Below are 22,283 nucleotides of genomic sequence, written 5' to 3'. Positions count from 1 at the left end.
CTCTCCTACAGATGTAAGGTGAAAATAAGCTAGAAAAAAAACTTCTCTCTGGGACATGGATGTACATGGTTTGTTACATTCCTGAACCTACTATGTATGGTGCTTATTGACTGTATACTTTATTTGTTCTCCTGTGTGAAAAAACTGGCTCAAAAGAACACTTAATGAGAACAAAGAGACAATGTACATTTGTTTAATGTGACATCAAAGCAAGTATTGTAGCACTCTGTGAAACAATAGGAAGCTTCCCTGTCCAAAAAAAGAAAAAAAAAATGAAAGAAAGAAAAACAGAAAAGAAAAAAGACAGTTGAATGAACGGAGGATACCAAAAGTACTCAAAAACATGACAAAAATCTAAGTGAATAGTGGATTTCTGTCAGAGCAGTCAACGGTGCTTTACGTCAAGAAATGTGCCTGCGTTCTTGATGAAGATGGATGGACACTGGTGGACTTCAGGCACAAAAAAAGCAGGAATGTACGAAATGATCAAATGCCACGCAAACACTATAGAACAATACATCCTTGCTTGGTGGTGTTTTAAAAGTCTATACAAAAAAACCTTCTGGGGAGCCTTAAGTGGATTTTTTTTTTTACACCATAAAGTGATTATTAAGTTTTCTTTTTACTCTTTGCCTAGCTTTTTATTATCTCTCGGACTACATTTGCCAATAACACATATAAAAGACTGGTATAACAATAAGCAGAACACAAAACATTATGGTATTTCTCCTAGTGGGATGCAAACTAATGAGATGTATTAAAATAAAAATGGTATACCTATGCATAATTTTCTAGACGTTTCTTGGTTTATGTTCCCCAACCTCCCCCGTAATTTAAAGCATTACATAAAAGAAAAAAAAAAAAGAGAAAAAAAAAGAGAGATGTGCGTAAACAAATCATAGGCTATCCATGCAAAAATCTTCTTTTTTTTTTTTCCTTTAAGACTTATGCCAGTTGCCTACTAGTGATATTGTGTTAGCAATTGTCATTCTTATCAGTATACAGATACTTTTATTTCACATGTTGGAGCTGTGTGAAATGTACAAATTCTTGTATCTGCATTGTATAATGTCATGGTGGCATGGGAACTACCTTGCTGCAAATATTTGAACAAAACCTAAAATTCTTTATTTTTGGTAAAATGTTATGCTTTATGTGTATTCAACAGAAATATGTGTTTTTGTAAAGGTGAAGTTTGTATTTTTATCTAAAAATTAACAGTTTTATATACCTGAGAAAGCCTGCTATGTTTTCTTGAACCAAAAAAAAAAAAAAAAAAGAAAAAAGAAAAAAAAAAGCATTTTGTGGTCATATTTTTGTAGTAGAATAGCCCAAATAACATCAAAATCTATTTTAATTATAGCAGGGCAGATAAAATACTCTGGCAGCAGCTCCTGTTTTTTCAAAGTGCCAAAGGATTAAATGTTCAGTTCCCCTCGGATTGTGGTGGGAGCCACATGGCTAAATCCTTCTGTATTGCTTTGGAAATTTAGGGCTGTGCCAGATATGACATGGCTACTCACTTGGCCAAAATCACTGCCCCACCCCAGTAGTTTGGATTATGTACCCTTTGTTTTATTTGGATTATCACACTGGATATGTAAAATGAACTACTGGATTCTTTTATTGTGAAACATCTACAAAGAGATGAAAGAGTTTTCTTAGTTTGGAACAACAAAAAAGTTTGTCTTGAAGACAGTTTTTCCACTCAAAAATATCTTCAAATGTGAATGAACTGCAGAACCTTAAAACAACAAAAGAGAGCAAGATTTTTAACCTTTCCACTTCTCTAAATATAGTTCAAACATTCCCCTCCTGTTCCTGTAGCTATGTCGAATTTCAACCAAACAAAGCAATGTTAGCTAACAGGCATTATTGGCTTCAGATGCTAATGCAGAGATAGAGTTAGTCACCGTTCTATTTTGTGATCATTTTCCCAGTGTATTTGTTGAGCACCAAAACTGGAAATACATTTAACTAAGATTGTCTGTGCTTGTTTTCCACTAAGTGTACTGTTCACAATGTTATGCACATGAATGTATGTGTCTGCGTTTAAAAAAGTGTATAAAATGTAATTTATATATTTATGTTTCAGTGGGATGCCAGTAATGTTGCTCCGTTCCTTTTTTTGTCTAAAAGATATCTAATGAAAAAAAAAAACCAAACATATATCCATTAAAATCATGTAAATGAAAAGCATTATGTGACCCACTCAGACACTGTGCAGGTGATGAAAGGATGTCAAAGTCACTTAAGTGGAATAATTTGAAAAACAACTCTTTGAGAGTCCTGCACTGGCATAAGAAGGTTGTGTTGGGATCTGTGGGCCAGCTCCCCTGGAATGACTCCATGGAGCATCCTGCAGCTCTGCTGATTTACATCACGAGGGAGTCTGGCCTTAGAGTAAAGTCTTGAAAACAAAGCCAACCGAGGGGCACGTGTTTTGTTGGTGTCAGCAAATAAACGTGTTATGCCAAATTCAGCAAACCAGGGGAGAATGAAGACTGAATGGAGTCCTTTCCAGTAGTCATTTGTTTGAGACTTGTGGTCTCGAGTTAATTTTGTTACGGGGAATGAAACGCACACGAGTCTTTGTTCTCAAGCACAGTGTTCATGTGGCATGCGGCAGAAAACACAGAATTCTCAGGGCTACATTCTCAGCTACTATAAATTGGCAAAACCTTTCTGACTTCAGCTGCCCCCAAGCTAATTTACATCAGATGAGGATCCAGTCCATGCTTTTTAAATTACGAGGAGTAGTGTCATGACATGAGCATCACTTCCTATAGTCCAGCTGAGATCTTACCCACCACCCTATCCAGCGTTGCAGGCTGTGGGGTTAGTCCTTCAGAGGGGCAGATACAACCAGAAGGAAGAGTGACGTTAAAGGTGGTGACACGGGAGACATTAATTCAAAGTTAAGTTGGACATTTCAAGGGCCATGTCCTCAGCTGGTGTAAATCACCATCACTCCATTGCCTGCAATGGAGCTGTACCAGCTTACACCACTTGAGGGGCTGGTCCCTCATTCTTGCTCATCCCTTCCACTCCTCGGTCCCGCAGGGATCCCGGGTTGTCGTGTACGGTCAGTGTAATCCTGTGTTCTCTAATACTTAAGCACAATAAGTGAATATAAGAATGAGTGTCAGACTTAACTTTGAATGTCCAAGCTCTGAAATGGTTTGTTTCACCATTGTGGCTGTAAATTAAACAGTTCTCTGTGCATTTGTGAATGCCGTGTCCTATCTTCTTCTGCTGTCTGCTGGAGGTGGACTCCCTCTGGACTTGTAATGTGCTGCATTTGGAGTGTTACAGGGAAGGGTGTGAGCAGTTGGAGCCACAAGGTATCTGACTGACAGCTCTGTTATTTGTGGGGTGGGGGGCTAGTAGGGGGCTTAAGGGAGCTGAGGATGATAGTTGTCATAAGTTGTGCTTCCATGCGATGCTGTAACGCCTTGTTGGTTTTGTCCTTCCACATTGTAGGTAGTGTTCTGGGGGTAAAATGTTTTTCTGTTTCACATTCTGCAGCCACTTCCTCTTTCCAGGGATTCAGAACTTGTTGATCCGATTATATTGGGTTTTTGAGGTCTTGTCTGAACAGAAAATACATAGAGAGAGGACTGCCCCAAACCAACCGCAGTTGTTAAAATATGGTGCACGATCACTGATTCTTCAGTCAATTCATTATGTTTAATTCTGTGCCAGTTTGCTTTCCTTTTTTCCTCTCCTCTGCCCTCCTTGGCATCTGTTTTATTGGGCAGTGCACAGTAACTACAGGCAGTTGCTCCTCTCCAGCCTTGGAGGTTCCTAGGCAGCTCCACCGCTTTGTCTTTGGGCTTAGGCTTTTTAATCTGCTTGGAACAGCATCTGTGGGTCTCCTCCCTCCAATGGGCTTCAGCATTCCAGCTGTGAGGTTCTCTTGCCTGTCCTTCTCAGGTCCATGTTGTTTTTCTGTGGTCTCTTTTCCAGATATTCTCTGCCTGACTTTCCCATCCCTCTGTTTCTGTCTCTCAGAAATTATTTTGCCTTCCTAAGATGTGTCTCTCTTATCTCCTGCCTCACAGAACAGCCTTTGATCTGTTTGTCTCTAGTTCAGCTGCTTTATCTGTGTGGCCCGAGATCCTGCATCCCAAACCTACAGGCCCATAACTGACCCACCCCCCCCAACATGAAAAACAAATGCTGTGGTATAGATGTGTGTTTGTGGAGAGAAAAAGATTCAGCTTTGCATTTGGAAAAATACCCATTACTGAAGACTCTTTGCTAAAGCTCTGTCCAATCCCAGCAACATTGTGACTCTGAAAGAATGACAATGAAGCTATGCCAGAGATCTGACAGTTTAATTAAGATCAGTGGCCTCATTTATGATTTAATTTGAAAGTTTCAAATTTTATTTTGAAGTTTCAAAGCTACCTCAGATTTGCATGCTCACATTTTACTGTAAATTGAAAGAAATCATGTTTGTAGGCCCCTTCCATAGCTTTGAAAATCTTACTGAGAATGGTTATCTGACCCTGTCTTGGGCTGGAAATCACAGTTGTTTTAAAACAGACACCATGTGAGGTTTTCAATGAAGTCATTTTCTTGGTGTTTCTAATACACAGCTTCTGGTACTAGCAGATCTCAGGTGAACTCGTAAGAATCCCACTTAAATTTCCGTTAATTTCAAATAACAAAGAAAAGCCTATCGGTGCTGCATTCCTCAAAAATCAGCCTATGTTTTGTATTTATTATTCAGTTTAATTACTGTCTGTGTTCCCACATTTTAATAGCAAGGCATTATTCCATGTCTGAGCTTTTCTATGCTGCTCTTTGCTGTAGCATCTCTGCGGCACAGCCTTGAACTGGTTTGTATTCATATCTCTGAAATAAAGAACTATTGTTGTCCCATTTTAGGCGAGACCGAGGCATGGAGAAAAGACTGTGCAAGGTCATACAGCAAGGCTGTGGCAGAACCAGGGATAGGACTCAGATCTGAGTGCTCATCCAGTGCCCTAAATCACACGACCATCTTCCCTTTCCAAGAATGAATCCTTGCACCCTTAGAGCTAAATACTGAAAAGATTGAGGGTAAGTCATTTTGCCTAATTACTGTGCATTGGATACATGATCAAAAGCCACTGCTGTATCATCAGAGAACGTAGTGACTGATGAAAATCCATCTTTCTGCCCATGCAATTAGCAGCCTTTTATCCTATCATGAGCTGGTCATTTCCTTCTTCTCAAAGGAGTCAGCCTTTTGTGACTTAGAGTGAAAATTATGCACATAGAACAAGACTCAGATTTTATGGGAATTTACAAAAATTCAGTAGACAATTTTCATTCCTTCCTTTTATGGTGTGGGTAGCATTTCCTAAGGGAACTGTTTTTGTCATGGGCCCAATCTTAAATTTTTTTTCCCAGACCCTAACGTGGAAAAGCACTTTAGGAGATGCCTCTGTTTGCTCTTCAAACTAAGCATACTCCTATCTTTGGACAAACATCCCACTGATCTCAAGCAAATGGAGCAGAGTTGATGCTTTCTATTTTTTTTAAGCAGGGTGTGCCTTCCTGACACAGGATCCCAGTTGTGGGATGGGGGTCTTCATGCTCGTAGAGGGTTGAAGTATGTTTTAAACAACCTTAAAGATGAAGTATCCAGACTAGTATATGCAACTAGGAAGACAGCTGGGAGAGTTCCACTCTCTTTTGCTCCCATGGAGGCTGCCATTTTGAGCTACATATTTGTTGTTTTGGGGGGAAATACTTTCTTGGCATGGGTGGATTCAGGAGTGCAGTCACTAATGCCAGTGAGCCCATTTAAGATTATCTGTTTGGGTACCTCAGAGAATACAATTTGAAAACTCACAGTTGTACTGATAACAGGCAACTCTGAGATGGGAAAAAATTAATGAGAGCAAATTTCATGTGAAATTTGGCAACTTTTAGTTTAGGGGAAAAAATTAATGACAAGGTAGAACAAACAAGATCAAAAGCTCGATCATTCTTTTCACAGTTGTGGCATGTCACCTGTCCCTTCAGTCATTCTAAATATTTGCTGCATCAGGCTAAAGTATGTGCTGAAGTAGCTCAGAATCACTACAACATGTAAAAAGTTATGGCTGGTTCTCGTTGAACTGCTGCCTATTATCGTGGCATATGACTGTGAGGTGGGGCCTGCAATCACAGTTGTAAATCAAAGAACAAGTCATAGGTTAGGTTCTGTTTTCCTTAGATATTGTCTCTAAGTTTGTTTTCTGTATGTTAGTCTCGAGTGACGTTTGGTGAGCTTTCCAAATAGGTGTAAAGTCACGAATACCTAATTTCCCAACCTGAAAGTAAGGAAGTGCCAACTCTTGGTCTTGTTCACAATCAATGGGTGAAATTCTGGCAACTTCTTGGTGGTAGAATTTCTGTCACTAAAAGTTTCAGTGTCACATTTTTCCAGTGTTGACTTCTTTCTTTAGAGGGGAATGCAATCACTATTATATCTGACTCATTAGTAGGCCATCAAATCTGACTTGGGTATCTCAAAACTGAGTTTTGAGTAACTCAGAATTTCCATTTGGACTGATACCTGTATATACTGGTTGTCTTCCAGGAACTGAGATAAAAATACACAAAGAAAGGCTCACTTGTGTGCTTCAAAAGAAAAGAAATTCACATATGAAGGCTGGGGTGGTCCCTCAAACCAGGAAATAAGGAGCCAGGTTTTATAAGAAGTGTTACATACTTATCTGCAGATCAGACTTGGTGTTTTGGCCTCTATGTACTATCTTTGATCTTGCATAATGAAGGCAAGTGGTTTTACTGTCCATCTTTGAAACTGAGGGTAGCTGATAAGATCAGGGGTGCCAAAAAGCAGAAGCACCCAGTGATGCAGTTGAGCTCTTAGTGCTTGAAATCCCCTGGGGATTTTGAAAAACTTCCTGATTCTGGAAAACAATCCCAAATAAATAGAAGAAAAGCATTTTAAACACTGCTGAAAATCCCACCCTGGATTATTTGGCAGGTGAAAAAAGAATCCAAAAAAGAGACTACTTATAATGATCATTCAGTGACAAAGTAGATACTCATGGAGAATGCTCATGCTTAAATCTTTCAGCAGTTAATTATCATCTTTACAGACCATAATACTGGAATACTTCACTTATCATCAATACTTCAGGGCTTGGATGAACTTTGAGACGCATGAAAATGAGACACTCCTTAGGCTCGTGGTAGCTCTGTGTTCTAGTAACTGATCAACCCATTACATAATTGGTCAGATCACTAACTTGCATAAATAGATATAACTCCGTTGACTTCACTGGAGGTGACAGTTACCTGAGAATTGACCCGAAACTCCTGCCACAAAGCAGATAATAGTTTCATATTTTGCTGTTTAGTGTTGTAAAAATAGACTCATTTCCTGGAGCAGTTAAAACAAGAAAATAGGGAAAAGCAATTTCCCACAGAGACTCATCCGCACTGGAATTCACCGAAGTCCCCGGATGTGAACATGTGCTGTTAGAAAACAAAACAGCAACTTTGTTTAGGGAAGCCTCTGACCTGTCAAAAATGCAGAGCATTTCTAACCAGACTTTTCCTTGGCAATTAGTGGGTAGAATTACTCATAGAAATTGTTTTGTTTGCTCACAAGGGGAAAAGTAAGACATAAATTCAAGATAGCCCCCGTTTGACCACAAGAAAAAAGACTGTTCACAGAGGGCCTGTGGGTGAAGTGCTGAGTGGCTTCAGCTCCCTTTGGGGATGAACTCAAATTTTTAGACCTCAGTGAAGTATGAAAAGCCCTTCCAGACTTACTGGGCATCCCTAGCTGTGATTTTTTTCAGCAGTGTAAGGGGTTTGGCATCCAGTTTTAATTCATTTTTTATACGACTTTCAAGAAACCTTTGTTGCCTTCAGAATGTCTCTGTTCTGAAAAGAGACTAATTTCAACCCAATGATGTGACCATGCCTTGCATCTCTAGGTAGCAGAACTCAAACCTTAGGTTTGTTTTTTCTTTGGTGTATTTCCCAGCAGTGACTTTTCAAGTGCCCCATTCACTGCTGGAGCAGCCTGACAGTTCAGGTGGGAAGTTCTCCCCACTCCAGCCACGCATCACCTTTTCCTTAGCACTTGGGCTTTACATGTGTTTTCTGTACAAAGGTGGTGCTGGTTTAACCTGAAGACCAGGGAAGTTTCAAGTGGTCAGATTTTGTGCTATGGGCCCTGTTCTGCTGCTGCTGAGTCTCTTGCCCAGCTGTGTCAGCTGTGTGGGGCCAGAGAAGGAGGGAGAGATGCTGCAGCACTTGGAGAAAGTGGGCTGAGGGCCCTATGCTCACACTCTTGGAGGTGAAGGCATTTCTTGGTCCGGACTCACCCACAGTAAAATAATCTGCTCAGAGGTCTCCTTGGAGTCAGGAAGCTACTCAAAAACTTGTTCAAGATCTGAATTCCTCTTGGCTGCAATGGGTTTCCACAGCAAAAATGAGAGAAGCAATTTGTCCCAAATAGAGTGGTTTCTTCAACAGGCCATGTAGGAGTCAGCTTATGTACTGTACTGATTGCCCCAAATACCCCTTTTAAATCAAATTTGAACTGTTTTTTTTCTGGGAGATGTTTCTCATAGATGTGCTTCAGAAGAGCTTGCCTAACAGCTTGTATCCATTTGTTGTGAAGAGCCTGCTGGCCCATCCAAAATGGTCAGCCTATGCCTCCGTGGCTAATAGGGGTTTTGGGACCTTGCAGCTGGGGTTAGCACGTGCAAATGTTTCCCATTAGTTCCCTGCATACCCTAAGTTGTGATTCATCAAGAGAGACAGTGGAAGGCTGAACTTGAGACATGAGATGTTTCTTTGAAGTTACTTGTGCTTAAAGTTAGGCATGATCTGAGCTGGCTTCCTAAGCTGAGCCCCTAACGAGCCCACTGTGCTAACACAGTGCAGTTTAGTCTTTTCCTCCTGTGCATTGGCCAAAGTGATGCTGTTTCAGGAGGGTTTGAAACCTTTCAGAAAACCATTCCATAGTAACAAGGAAAAACTTGAACTATTCAGTGACTTTCTACCAGCAAGCTCAGCTACACTAGAGAGCCCATAGCAATGCTTGCCCTCTCTGGGCCTCTTAAGGTATTTTCCTTCCTTATTTTCTTTAGCATGTTTCTTTTTTAAGTGAGAAAACTATCTTAAAATGGTACTGTAAAAAGGTGGGAAATTAGGTAGATCATATCATCTTGATTCCTTTATCTCACTTAATTAAGGAGAAGTTTGCCCATAGTGATCTGGTATTTCCTAAAACAAGCATACATGAAGAACACTTTGAGGAACTTCAAAGAATTTTCAGGCTAGATCAGGAAAAGATAAAACCAGAAGTGGAAACTTCTAATACACTTTATAGCTCATTACTTACAGGAAGTACATTGTTACATAGGATACTAATGAATTCTGCAGGATGAGGTTTCCAAAAGAAAAATAAAATGGCACCTTCTCTATCTTTAGAGGAAAGGTCTGAGGGCTTTTGCAATTATGACAGATATGCAGTGGATATGTATGGTCATATCACCTGGATAGAGTCTATCTTTGGGAAAAGGCTATTTAGAGTTTCAAGTGTGTACACTATTGAATTTCTGCAGCAACTTCCTGGTCTAGCTGTTAAAAGTGATAAAGGGAATGGTAAAAGTCTATCTTGTTTTCAGTTGCTCTGTTCTACACCCCAGAGAGCAGAAGTGCTGCCCTGTGTACAGCTGGCTGTGAGCAGGGTGGCAGGAACACAAATTTGGGTGACTGAGGATGAACATGTAAAGTTGATGCTGATGTTCCCAGTCAGGTAGTGAGGCCAGCAAAATGGAAACAGCAAAATGGATACTCAGATTTTTCCAGTGACACTTGTCTGGGAAATTATTATTTGGCAGAGTCTTAATTAACTGAAATGAACAAGTAATTCTAAAATCCTGATTTTGGAATCCCAAACTACTGTATTTACTGTTAGTGAGTTAATGCTGTCAGAGGTGGTGTGGTACAGGAATATTTCACATCTGTAAAGCACACAGAAGTCCTAAGGATAACAGGTAACAGTTTTCTACTGTCTGAAGAGCTCCCTGGTGTAAGGAGGCCCCTCGATGGTGCCTCAAGAGCTGAGGGGTTGTGCCCCAGGCTCAGCTCATGGTTTCAAGTCCAGACGTGCTGTCCCCAAGTCGGCAGCACCTGGAGCTGGGTGCACCTCTGTCACATGCAGTTATTGCACACATGCTGGTTACCTTGTGTTCTCCACCACGGGGGATATGTCCACCTGCCAGCTCCTGTATTTCACTCAGATTGTGAGGATAGCTTTGCTTTATGTGTGAACATATTTTAGGTGGCAAAGCATTTCCATCAGGACTGAAACTTGAACATTTTTTCCCTGTGTACAGGCAAGATATTTAAATATGGGATTAGTTGCTCTTTGTATCTTCAGGGGCCCGGATACTTCTAAACCTGTGGTCACTGGAAGGCTGTCTTGCTGAAAATCCAGAGGCTTTTGCCCTTGTGAAAATTTCTGCTTTTGCTTGAAAGTGAGATTTGGACTCCTGAGTCTCAAAGATGCTTTTGCAAGTGTTGTATCTGTCTTTCTGCTTTTCTATAAATCAGCTTGCTTGGCCTGAACTGAATGTTTAAATAATAAACAGCTGAAGGACAGTCTGATCACTTCTTTCTGAGCCTTTCCCATGGGGAGCACTTGGGGTCACATGGCATCTGCTCTGACCTTAAGGACCTGCTTTCTGGAGGCTTTTTTATGATGCTGACAAACCTCACATTTTAACTAGCTGTTAAATAAGCCAGTCAGTGGTAACTATTCAGGACAGGGATTAGAAGAGTATTCTTGCTAGGATACAAGATGGCTCTGTCCATGCGCTGGCCAGGGATGAAGGGCTGGAAAACTGTGTGGTGGAAGGGACTATTAATGTGATTTTCCACAACTTTCCTTGCAGCTGCATTTTTGAGAGGAGAGAGAGAGATGGCTAGGCTTGCAGTAACATGTTGTGCCGTCATAAATGCTACAGCCACCATCTGTTTCCAGCCCACGACTTGAAAGAAAACTGAGCAGTAATCTCATAATTCACATGAGTGTTTTACACTTCTGAACCCTTCCCAACCTTTGTCTAATAATGAGGGGAGTGTGTGGTGCTAAGTTTTATATTTTTTCCTGCACTTATTAGTGTTTATTTGTATGTCTCTTTCTCTTTTGTTGTTTCTGGTTTTTTTTTTTCCATAAAAATTTCATTGGGAGGAAAATCAGACCAGTTCCACAGACAAAAGAAACATAATGAAGGCAAAGTCCCAATTCCATTGATCTTGCTGACAGAATTCTCCAGGAGGAGGTGCATTTAATATTCCTCACTGTGTCTGCCTTATTTACTTATGATTAAAAGAAAGACAGTAGAAAGTGAAGAGGCAGGTTACTGAACTGCCCTTTCCCTGCAGAAACAGAGCTGCTAGAATAGCTGGACATGCGCATTTTAAACCCAAACCCTCAGAGAGGATGGTAATGGTAGGTTGGATTGTAATGAAAACAAATTCTTCTGCTAATCTTCGCTTGGGGCTGGCCCTCCACAGGATTAAGGATACCACCTGCTGTGCCAAAGACATGCTCAGGTTCGAGGCTGCTGGTGGGTGGGAAGAACACAAACATCTGAGAGCGACTCTGGTGAGCGATCACAGTCTGTCCCGTTGTAGTGCCCTCAGGGAAGCCAAAGAGTTGAGATCATTTAGTTGATGGAAATACTGCTCCCCTCCAGCCTGCAAAGCAAGGATAGCATCATTAAGGATTTCTTTCTGGCTGTTCTGCAAAACCAAGGGCTGCTGTTTCTCTAGGCCTCCTCTCGTCCTTGGACCCGGTTTGCACATCTCCTCCAGCCACAGCCGGACCGACTGAATGAACTCCTGCTCTCCTCTGACCTTAGGAACAATGGCTTTCATCATCCCCACCAGACTGCAGAGCACTTTAAGGATGAAAGGGCTTCTCATTTCATATATCCCACTGCTGCTAGAACTATAAATCATCAATGGACTGAATTTATAGCCAACTGCTACTGCAAGTGAGTGAAATTTATTTTGTGTTGTCATATGTATGGTCAAACTGTCCAAGAAGTTGCCAAACAAAGAACTGAGCTGCTGATGGGCAACCCACTCAATCTATTCTCATTTTATTTAAAAATAATAAATAACTATCAATCAAAAGAACTTATTTTGACATGTGCTACCTGTTGGGTGATCCTCAGTGTGTCTGGGATGTGTCCATAAATGGAAGAAAAACTGCCAGCTGTTGCCAGGTCCAGCAGATATTACATGGATTTCCACCATGAAAAGGTTTGTGGGCTCACTAGAGTTGGGGACAGGTTAAGGGCCATCTCCTTTTTTAGCACTACTTGCTGTTCTGAGAGTGTTTGCTCAGGTAGCAGGTGTGCACAGAGGCCACATCCAGCCACGCTGACCTCTGCTTGAATCAATGACAAATCTGCATTGACCTGTGTACAGCAGTGGTGCTTCTTCTGTCTCACAGTTTAATGACAGGTGGAATTTTTGTGGATCTTTGGGGTCTAGAAAGCTGGCCTGTGTCTATTTTGGTGCCTTGTGATGGTGACGAGCTAAAAAGGAGATAGTAGAAACTCTTTAGGTTGCAGGGGTCTGAATCATGCATTTCTGTATGATTTTCTTACAGAGCGAACAAGCCTGAAAGGTCATTTTTGTGTTTTACCCAGGCTCATTAATTATAGCTGGGGGTGTTGGGAGCTGCCTTTCCCTGCTTGCCCCTGTTGTCCTGCCCGATTCAATCCCTGCAGCCTCCCACCCCCTTGTCTGTGGTTTATGGCCACATCTGGGGTGTCTCCCTGCACACGTGCTGGTAGGAACCTCCACCCTGCCAGCACACACATTGTGGCTTCTTGGTGTCCGTGGAGTTCTAGGCATCTTTCCCCACACTTGTTTTTGCGTGAGAGGGAAAGAGAGAAGGGGCACGGGAAGGGCAGTGGCAGAGAAGGCCTCTGACATGAAATTCCCAGGAACAGGATTTGCACATTTTATGACCGTTCAGATGGAAATGCAACGGAGCTGAATTATTCCTCCTTAATCCTGCTTTCTCACTTTTCTCCCAGCAGCCTCTTCCCCTCCAGTTTAGGTAATACAGAAGCTTATAAACAAATCCCCCCGCGTGAAAAATAGCAAAGCCGGGGGAAAAAAAGGACCTGGGTTAGGGCTGTGATGGATAGACAGGTGGAAGGCAGGCACCAGAAGGGAGGATGAATGGTAAAAGCCTTTGATGGAAACACTAAAGAGCTATTGAAAATCCAAGGGGTAGGGGGAGGGAGGAGAAAGAATAGCAGGAGGAGGGAAAGCAAGGCAGCCGTGCCCCCGTCCCCCCGCCCTCTTTCTCAGGATGTTGAAAGTATTTGTCCTTCGTTACAAAATGATTGAACTGCCGCCAGGCCAGGCCACCCTTCCAGCCATTGCACTGGGAAACTGGCACTTCTGAAAGCCTCATCGCCTCTCAAATTTTATAGCTTTCCCTTTTTGTGGGAGTTTTTGTGTTGTGCTGTTTGCAGGATTGTTTTCAGATTTGCCGCGTATCAAAGAAACTATATTTTGTTGCTCTGACAAACACAAGAATCCAGGTAATGAAAAGAAGAATTTAAAAAATAAAGGCCCATTTTTATCAGAATACCCAGTTGTCTGCCTTTCATTGAGTCAGAATTTCATACATTTGGTATTCACTGTGTGAATTTGGTTTACCTCTAGTGCTTTTTGAAGGAGGAATTTCATGCTGTAAGTAAAGCTTCTACTTTACTAATGTCTCTATTTGCACAAAAGTGATGCCTATTCTTCATAGTCAGAGTAGTGAGTATGATCTTGTTGTATCATAATTAAAATAGTTTTTGCATCAGGTACACAGTGGAAAAAAACCAATCGTTTCCATTTTCAGAATGGCCCCTGAAGTTCTACAATGTCTTTATCCTGCAGGATCTACAGATGGGAATAACTATTGAAGATCTGCATATGAGACTGTTCCTGCTGCCAGAGGCTGTATTTTTATCATGTATTTATATGTGTATGTATTTATATAAGCCTGATGCTTGGAAAGGACTTCAGCCATGTGTTTTCTCAAGAATTAGATTTGGGTGTCTGTAGACGGCAGCCTCCACCCAGGTTGTTGTTAACCAGGGGAGGACCCAGGGCCATGGTGTGTCCCTGATGACAGTCACAGGCCATCCCTGTCCGAGAGGATCTTGTGGTGCCCTGGCCAGGTGGATGATCAGGGCTGTCCCTGGGCAGGTGCCCGCTCCGCATGTGGGGTGGGTGCATCGCCCCCACCACAGCCCCAAGGGTGCTTCTCCGAGTACATTGTGCAGACAGTCAGCTGTCTGTTGCCTCCAAGATTAGATCCTGGGATTAGGTCTCTGATGGGCTGGTCATGACATATAATTAAAATAGTCCTAGAAGAGCAAAGAGGCAATGTGCCACCCATACATAGCTGAGTACTAGGGGCTGTGCTTCCTCACAGACCCACCACAGCTGAAAACAAATCTCTCCACTACCATAATTTACAATAGCAATTTCCACCTAAACATCTCCAGTGCCTGCTTATGTTCGTTATTGTTTGCAGAGAGAGAGGTAACACTGCCTTTATCCCCACTTCCAAAAGAGGAGAAAGGGTAAGTGGTTCGCTCAAGGTTAGATGGGGAGTCGCTGGAGATGGTGCTCCAGTTTCCTGCCTTCCAAGGAATTTGCTGCAGTGACCAAAGCAAACAGTCCCTGCTGTTACCACGCCGGACTGTGGCGTGTCAGTCGCACTTTGTATCTGAGATGCTGTGTCTGGGTAGGTATCACTGTCCTCGTGAACTAACTCTTAGTTCTGGAGCGTGGGTGAACACTTGTCATCATGCCAGGATGACACAAAGTCTAGAAATTATGATGGCAATTCAGGTCATGGGATAACGGGGGAAAAATGCTGTCTCAGAAGTGTCCCTGTCTGGTGTCACCGCTGGCAATTATTTAAGCTGCAGGACATGGCTGTGGCAAAGATCAGGTTGTAGCTGATATGAATCATGCCTTGCAATAGCACTTTCCTTCTTACATTGTGAAAATTACAGCGGTATGGGAAGTGAGGGAAAATGGGATTTCCCTGGAGGTTAAAGATTTTCCTTTAATCAGCTTTCATAATGTTAATTAAACGTTTGGAACAATGGTTCAGTCCCGGGATCCGCCCGCTCTTGCATAACCATCTCACAATACCGTTTTCACTTTCATGTTTATTTGCCAGCATGATTCAAAGTGAGAGCTGAGCAAGATCGCCGCACCAAGGAGCTATTTGGGAAAACTCACCTCCCTCTCTTCCCTCACCTAGAGAGAGAAGACCCCAACTCTGCCCTCCTGAGGAGGAGCAGCCCAGAGGGATCAGAGCACTTTGTCTGTCATCATCACCCCGTCTGCAAAGGGGGCTAATAAAAACTTACTGGTATTTTGAGGCTGGTACATATAAATATATACCCACCCATATGGAGAAAAGGGTGTGTTTATAGAGATCAGTACATGGATAGATCTATTCCGGGTGGGTAAGATAGATTACAGTGTCACTTGTTCCCTGAATTTTTCACTCTCTCTGTAACGTAGTTGCTATGTGCCCATGGGACCCATCGTCTCTGGTCCTTTGAGCAGTGGGCTTAATATAACCCGGTCTCATATCACACACACATGGAGCATTCTGGGGAAGATAAAATTTGGGGAGCGGTTCACAGGCAGGGGATGACATTGATTACCCCAGGGACCACACACCATGGGAATGGGAGTTGTGCTGGGCACGTTTCCTGGGCCTCTTGGTGCCCAGGGACGTCTCTCCTGGTGGTCTGAGATGTGTCAGTGTGTCCCAGAGCTGGTCTAGCGACGTGCTCGGAGCACCCACCAGCCACACACGTGCAGGGGGTGCACATGCATCCAGAGCCACAGCCTGGCCACTTTGTTCTTCAAGTTAGAAAAGACCTTTTTCAAAAATAAGGTATTAAAACGTACAAATGTCAGACACTATCAGAAAAGAAAAAATGAACCTTTTATATTTTAGGTCAAAGTGTTATCTAGCTCAAGATTTCTAAATATGTGCAAAATGCAGTTTCTGCAGAAGGACCATTAATCAGTCGCTGGAAGAATTGCCTTTTCTGCCTTTTTTTAAGCTGCAAAGATGAAAACAGAATGCAGCGAGTGCCGGGGCAGCTCCATTTTCCCATTGTGCGGATGGCAGGTCTTGGAGCAGGAGGGCACCTTTATCCATGAGGGCTCCTGCTTCCCTAGCAACGTGTTAACATCTCTGCAAAAGCTGTTTAAATACACTGAACCGCTTGCCATGCAAGCTCTACATGGCAGTTTCCCTGTTGACACACGCTTTTGTCTGCTCAGAGGAGGTGCTCTGTAAACACCAGCGTTAGACAGTTTTTATGTTACTTATTTCTGATTCATTGGTTCTAAATTAGTAGCTCAGAGGCACATACCTTTTGTACAGGCAGGGAAAGGGATTGCCTCTTCTCCCCACCTTTGGAAACTTTGACCTGCTAAGATCACAAACTGTAGGAAATCTCAGAGGCGAAGTCCCAGGTACCACCAGCAGTAAAAGCTCGGAGTAAACAGATTAGGTGTGTTTGAAAAACGCTTTAAGGGAGCTTGGACTATCTGGCTCAGTTTCCATATACCACAAGCAAGATAAATTTCAAGGCTGATTTTGATGGCATGAAGCCTTCCTCCTTAATATAGAAATTGGCTGTGTAATTTATATGTATATATATATATTTATCTTTTTTCCTGTTTGGCAGTGCAGGACACGAGGAATCGAAACTTCTTCTCCACACCCCTTTGATTAGCACAGGAGTGGCAGGAGGAATTTTTTTTCTCTTAGTCATTCTGGGCAACCTTTGAGCCCAGCTTTTCCACCCTGTTCCCATTAGGAAGCGGCAGAGGCCACACGAGTGAGTTCTTGGCCAGCTGGGAGCCGTCAGCTGCCTTCACAGCCTTGGGCAGCCCTTCTGTGATAAATTTATGGCAAGGTGTGGTATCAGCCTCCTATCCCACACAGTTCCTATCCCAACAGTGATGAAATTTTTAAAAAATTAGAGTACAAAAGGGGTAAACCTATTTCTTGAAGTTTTAAGTCATTTTATGGAGCAGTCAAGGGTGTTAGGGTTGGGTCTTACTCATGTTCAACCAAGGGCTGCTGGCTGTAGGTTTTACCACCCTTTCACAGGAGTGGGGTGGCAAAACCCTGAAAGCTGAGCTGGTCCCTCCCAAATCCTCCCTTGCAGATGGCAAAGGACATTGTTAATCTACACAAAAAAGAAATGCAGAATCCTGTCTATATATTTTGGGCTGAAAAAAATGAAAATTTTGTTGTCAGTCTGGCTTGGCATCACCTTTCCAATTCTCTTTTGTTTGGTCTCTCTGTGATTCATCTCTCCATTTCACTTCTCTTTTGTTTGCTCCATAATTGCTGGCTTAACCTGGAGGCATGAGGCTTCCTTGTGGAAACATCACCAGGCTGTCAGTCAGCCATGGAGAGGTGGTACAGCTGGTACAGTCCATCCTCCCTCTCAGGAGTGAGTGAATCATCCCTTGAATATGCAATATCATCCAGGACAGGAGCCAGGATTCTCAACAGGCACATGAATTCCAGCATCTCTGGAAACATTATTTCCACATTTTGGGCAGACTAAGAGACAGTAAGTAAATAAGCAAGCTGTGGCATTTACAATCGCTGTAGTTTTATTTAAAGTGACTGCCTGTGCTCTAAATGCTTGTGTGGGTATTAAAAATACAAAGAGAAAAGCGTGTATCCTTGATCTGATACTGCCCAAGGCAGCTTCACGGCATGGCCCATTTAATGCCATTGAGCAGTCCATTGAACAGTTAAGAACCCACCAGAAACAGTAACTGCCTGCTTTGCTCCTGAAAACTCACATGAACTGACACATCCCAAACCCTCTCTGTTGCTGGCCTCTGGATTTCTCCTTTGAAACAGTGTCTGTGCTGGCTCTTGGTCCTGCATGGAGTTGTTTTCCATCACCCTCGGACAGAAGCAGCGAAGGGCACACAGGCTCCTTCCCTCACCCTCTTGTTCAAAGGTGTCTCCTCTCCAAGGAAAAGGCCAATTTCCCTTGATTGCTCCTGGGCTGTGGGTGGAATGTATCTGGAGAATCAGGGAATATTCACTGCATCATCAGGTAGCCCATGACACAGCATTTTACAACATCAACTGGTTTTCCTGAGCTCTCGTGTGCTCTGCTCGTGAATTCAATAAAGCTGCCCCAGAATGAATATACAATTAGATTTCACTGCTGAATGTGTGAGAGAGATACAATGGGAAAGGAACACTGCTCTGACTGAGCTGGAAAATACTGGTCAGAAGGGCTATGATATGGTTTTCTCTACTCTGTTAGTACTACTAATAGCTAAGACTTTTTCTGCTTTGCTTTCGTGACAAGGTTATAGTTATGTGTTAACCTTCATCAGTCCTTTCGACGATAACAGTGAAAGCAAAGTACCATTAAAATTATCTTCCTATATGTTTAAACCACTCTGGCACTTTTCCAGGCAGTATTTGTGCCCCTGCTTATGCCGCAGACCCTGGTGACCCTGGAATACTTTTATTTACGACAGCATAAGCATCATTTCCATGGCAACATGCTTTTCAAGCTGCAGATTGAGGATTGCAATTTCCTGAGCAATAGAAGAAGCAATGGTGGATTTTTTTTTTTCCTAATCAGCTAGTAGCAACTTTCATGTGCAAAACGACCAGCCACGACAAATCATTTAAAAGCTACATTATCATCAAGGCAATTTGAAAGCTCAGCGTGGTTAGCCTAAAAATAAAAGAGAGTTAGATCCAGTTGTTTAATGGAAATGAAGATCGTGCGATGATATCCTCACTGCTGCTCCAGTAAATTGGCTTCAACGTGCTCTGCACTGCTGCCTAATGAGGAGCAGAGCAGTTCCCTTCACTGGAATGACACATTATTTACAGGAAGACTAGGACATAGTTATGATCCTATATGGTTTCAGACAGTGCTTTCCCATATTGGAGGAGATGACAAAGCCTGTTTGAAAACAGCCCAAGCTATCAACAAAGGAATGTTATTAGCAGATATGCTGGTGAGCGGCTCATGTGAAGCTGCACTCAGTGCTTTCTGCCTTCAGAGAGCACTGGGGTGGAGCTGGTCCCCGAGACTGAACAGCTGCCTGTGCACACACAGATGCCAGCACAGCCCTGCCCAGTGCTGTGAACAGAAACACAGAGCTGAGTCTATGGGGAAGCATCATTTGGCAGTGCCACAGCGTTGCTTCCCTCCCCCAGATCAATTTTCAACAGTGGTTAAGCATTGTCACTCCACAAATAGGGATGCTAAGGGGCAGAAAGATGCAATGATGTGCCCCAGTTTGCCCCGGCTGACACTCACAGGTGTTCCCTGGAGTCCCAGGACACCATCCTGTCTACCAGGGGCCATGATCCATCTATCAGAGTAGGGTGTTTGAAAGCTCGAGCTGTCCTCTGCTCAGCCAGCTTGATCCCCAGCACCACTGGGATCATCACCACTCACTGGAGGACAGCACTTCTCACAGCTGCTCTTCTCACCATCTCTCACTGGCAGAAAATTTGCGCTAAAAATACTGCTTTAGGGAATTCAGAAAAAGGTGAGGATTTTCTTTCCTGTTAGATTGCCCTTGAGAGCAAGGAAATCTTGCTTCATATCCAGGCAGGAGTTGATGCCGACGAGCCTAAGCCCAGGGAACTGCTATGTACCAGAATGGGTGGACTTAGCAGCACTTATTCACACCTCTCTGTATTATCAGTTACTCATGTCTCTGAGTTCCAAGTTACACTTAGTGGTGAGGGTATCACTTTAGAATTATCAGAGACAGATTTCCAGGTCATGGTAGAAATTATTTAAAAGAAAATAGGTTTTACTGCTGGGTTTCTTTTCCCCGGAATTATTTGGTGTGACAGGTAAAGAAACATTAAACTACATTCTGTTATGGTAGAGGTACGCCCTACTTGATAAAAGACTGGTTTACTTTGGGCCTACAGTAGTTTTGTGGCAAAACTTTCACTGGTTTTGAAAACATTAGAACAGGAGATGTGGCCTCCAGTTTTAGGGGGCCCTCACATCTTGCAAGGTACAGCTGGTCATTAACTCTCTTGGTGGAAGCTGAGGAGATGCTGCTTTTAAACACCAGGTTTTCCATGCCAGAGACTGGGGAAGTTAGTGTTCTGGGGCATTAGATATTGGACCAAGCACACCACAGAGCTCAACATCAAAAGCTTTCAGGACATCAAGAACTGCAACAAACCCTGGACTAGATGACCTTTAAAGGTCCCTTCCAACCCAAATCATTCTGTGATTCTATGACTGAAGTCTCTGCATGCTAATGTGCAATGCCAGCTGTAGCATCCCAGTGTCCTCCTCCCTTTGAGGTCACTTGTCAGAATTGATTTGGAGCCTGGGCACCTGGGATAGAAACTCAGGCAACCACTAAGTGTGTTCTGCCCTAGGGAGAGCACTCACCCTCACACTGGCTGGTGATGGAAGAGGAGGAAGGTTTTTCAGCCTGTTCTTATGGTTCAGACTTGAACTTGGAACTGTTTGTTTTTGCTACGCCACCCCTTCCGCCCTAGTTAATAGCCAACTTTGAAACCCAGCTTTATGTCCCATGTGTTTGATTTACATTTCAAATGCAGGGCCAGGAGGGCAGGCTGTCTAAATCACTTGTCAGCACAAGGGAAGGAGGTGACACAGTGGGAGGAAAAAAGTGAGATGCGGCTGTGGCCCAGTATAAACTCGCAGGCAGCTGGACAATGCTGTTACTGGGAGAGTCCCCAGCAAGTGACAGATGCTCACCTTGCTCAAAGGTTGGGGTCTAACCCAGGCACCACACAGGGACCAGCTTGTCTCCTCTGATTTACGCTCCATTCCTCCAGCTCTACAACCCTGCATCCTGTTTTCCTTCTCCTCTGCAGCTGTATGTGGAGGTGAGGGCTCAAAAAGACCTAGCAAGAGGAGTTTCTTTTGAAACCAAAAATAGCCTGTCATGATTTTACTTTTTTTTTTTTTTTGGTCAGCATGTCACAATCTTAAATTTATCATTGATCTGTAGCTGAATTGGCATACAGGAAGCCTCTCTATTCGCCAGTTGGAGGGCACAGGGCAGAGCGAGTTCACCGGCCACTCTTGAAAACAGTCTGGCTGGAAATATCATTTTCAGCTGCTCTTTGATGAGGTAACATCAAGGAGCAAAGCGACTGCACACACCACCCGGGCCACTGCCAAATGATTTACAGGGCCAATCAATGCCACACTGAGGAAAGGGGAAACATTTGCAAAATCGGTCAAAAATGAATTAGATGTGTTTTAAAGCAATTATTTTCCAGACTGTTTACTCTGAATTACACAAATATGGTTGGCCTGTCCTTAGAGACTTTCTCAGTCCTGACCTGATGGATGTGGTGATGCCTAATCCTGCCCTGCTGATGCTGCCTGGAGGCGCGTTGTGCGTGTCTCAACAGCTCATCAGCAGAGTCTTGCTGGCTGCCACACGCTGCCCTGATGCGTTTTTACAACAGGACAACCTTTCCCTTTCATCTTTTTAAATGAAACACAAGATCCTCGGGCTGCAGAAGGAACAGACCCTTGTGGAGGTGGCAGGTGGAGAAGCCAGCGCAGAGCCGCAGCCCAGCACCATCAGTGGTGCGAGCATCATGCCTCTCCAGCGAGCCACACCTGCTCCAGCTTCCCAAGATTTTACTGGAAATAGCTACCTCTGCTTCTTGCAAGCATGTTAAAAACTACCTGCTGGGTTCAGCCGATGTAAATCCCCATAAATTCATTCACCAGCCTTATTTCCCGGGGAACTGCTGCTTAACGCTCTGTTTCTTCATAGCTGCAATTTCTCTCAGTTTATTTTAACGTGGTGCCTTGCTCTCAGTTTCACCACACATGTCCTCTGTATTGCCAAAAAGGCACTGGTGAACATGAGCTGTCTTACCAGAAATCACATTCCTTGGCTCATTTCTCCCTCATTTCCCTTTACCTTCCTATTTTAAGACTGCATGCATGACATACCTGTCAGCTAGATCCACTCAAATATTTATCCAGTAATTTAATCAGTGATTTTCATGGTACATTGCTAACTACATTGATGATTTTCTCCTCATTCACGTAGTTTGGGTTGTGGTGCGTTCGGGAGCTGGAAGGCTGTAGGTTCACGGGGATGTATGAACTCAACGAAGTTTATAAACCACAGAGAATTTCTCCTTTTTT

At 43.2% G+C, this 22,283-nt stretch overlaps 1 protein-coding gene across 7 annotated transcripts in view; it reads left to right on the top strand.

The window, feature by feature from the left end:
• The window catches only part of PDGFA (platelet derived growth factor subunit A), a 36,192-nt gene extending 22,029 nt beyond the window's left edge, over positions 1 to 14,163 (top strand). For 4 of the 7 annotated variants that reach the window (XR_004359896.1, XR_004359895.1, XM_032704003.1 and 1 more), the window contains one exon: positions 12 to 3,233. Coding sequence is in view for 3 of the 7 variants with exons in the window: in XM_032704004.1 (XP_032559895.1) it covers positions 12 to 22 (11 nt within the window). In the remaining 4 variants the exon portion in view is untranslated. Of the gene's footprint in view, positions 1 to 11; positions 3,234 to 4,896; positions 5,071 to 10,928; positions 13,655 to 13,953 lie in introns of those variants that run through there. The other 3 variants (XR_004359894.1, XM_032704001.1, XM_032704002.1) reach the window with 3 other exon arrangements.
• The last annotated feature ends 8,120 nt before the right edge of the window (positions 14,164 to 22,283 follow it).

The sequence above is a fragment of the Chiroxiphia lanceolata genome, chromosome 16, assembly GCF_009829145.1.
Source record: "Chiroxiphia lanceolata isolate bChiLan1 chromosome 16, bChiLan1.pri, whole genome shotgun sequence".
NCBI lineage: Eukaryota > Metazoa > Chordata > Aves > Passeriformes > Pipridae > Chiroxiphia > Chiroxiphia lanceolata.
Note: the sequence above shows the minus strand (reverse complement) of the source record. Positions and strands in the feature narration are given on the sequence as shown.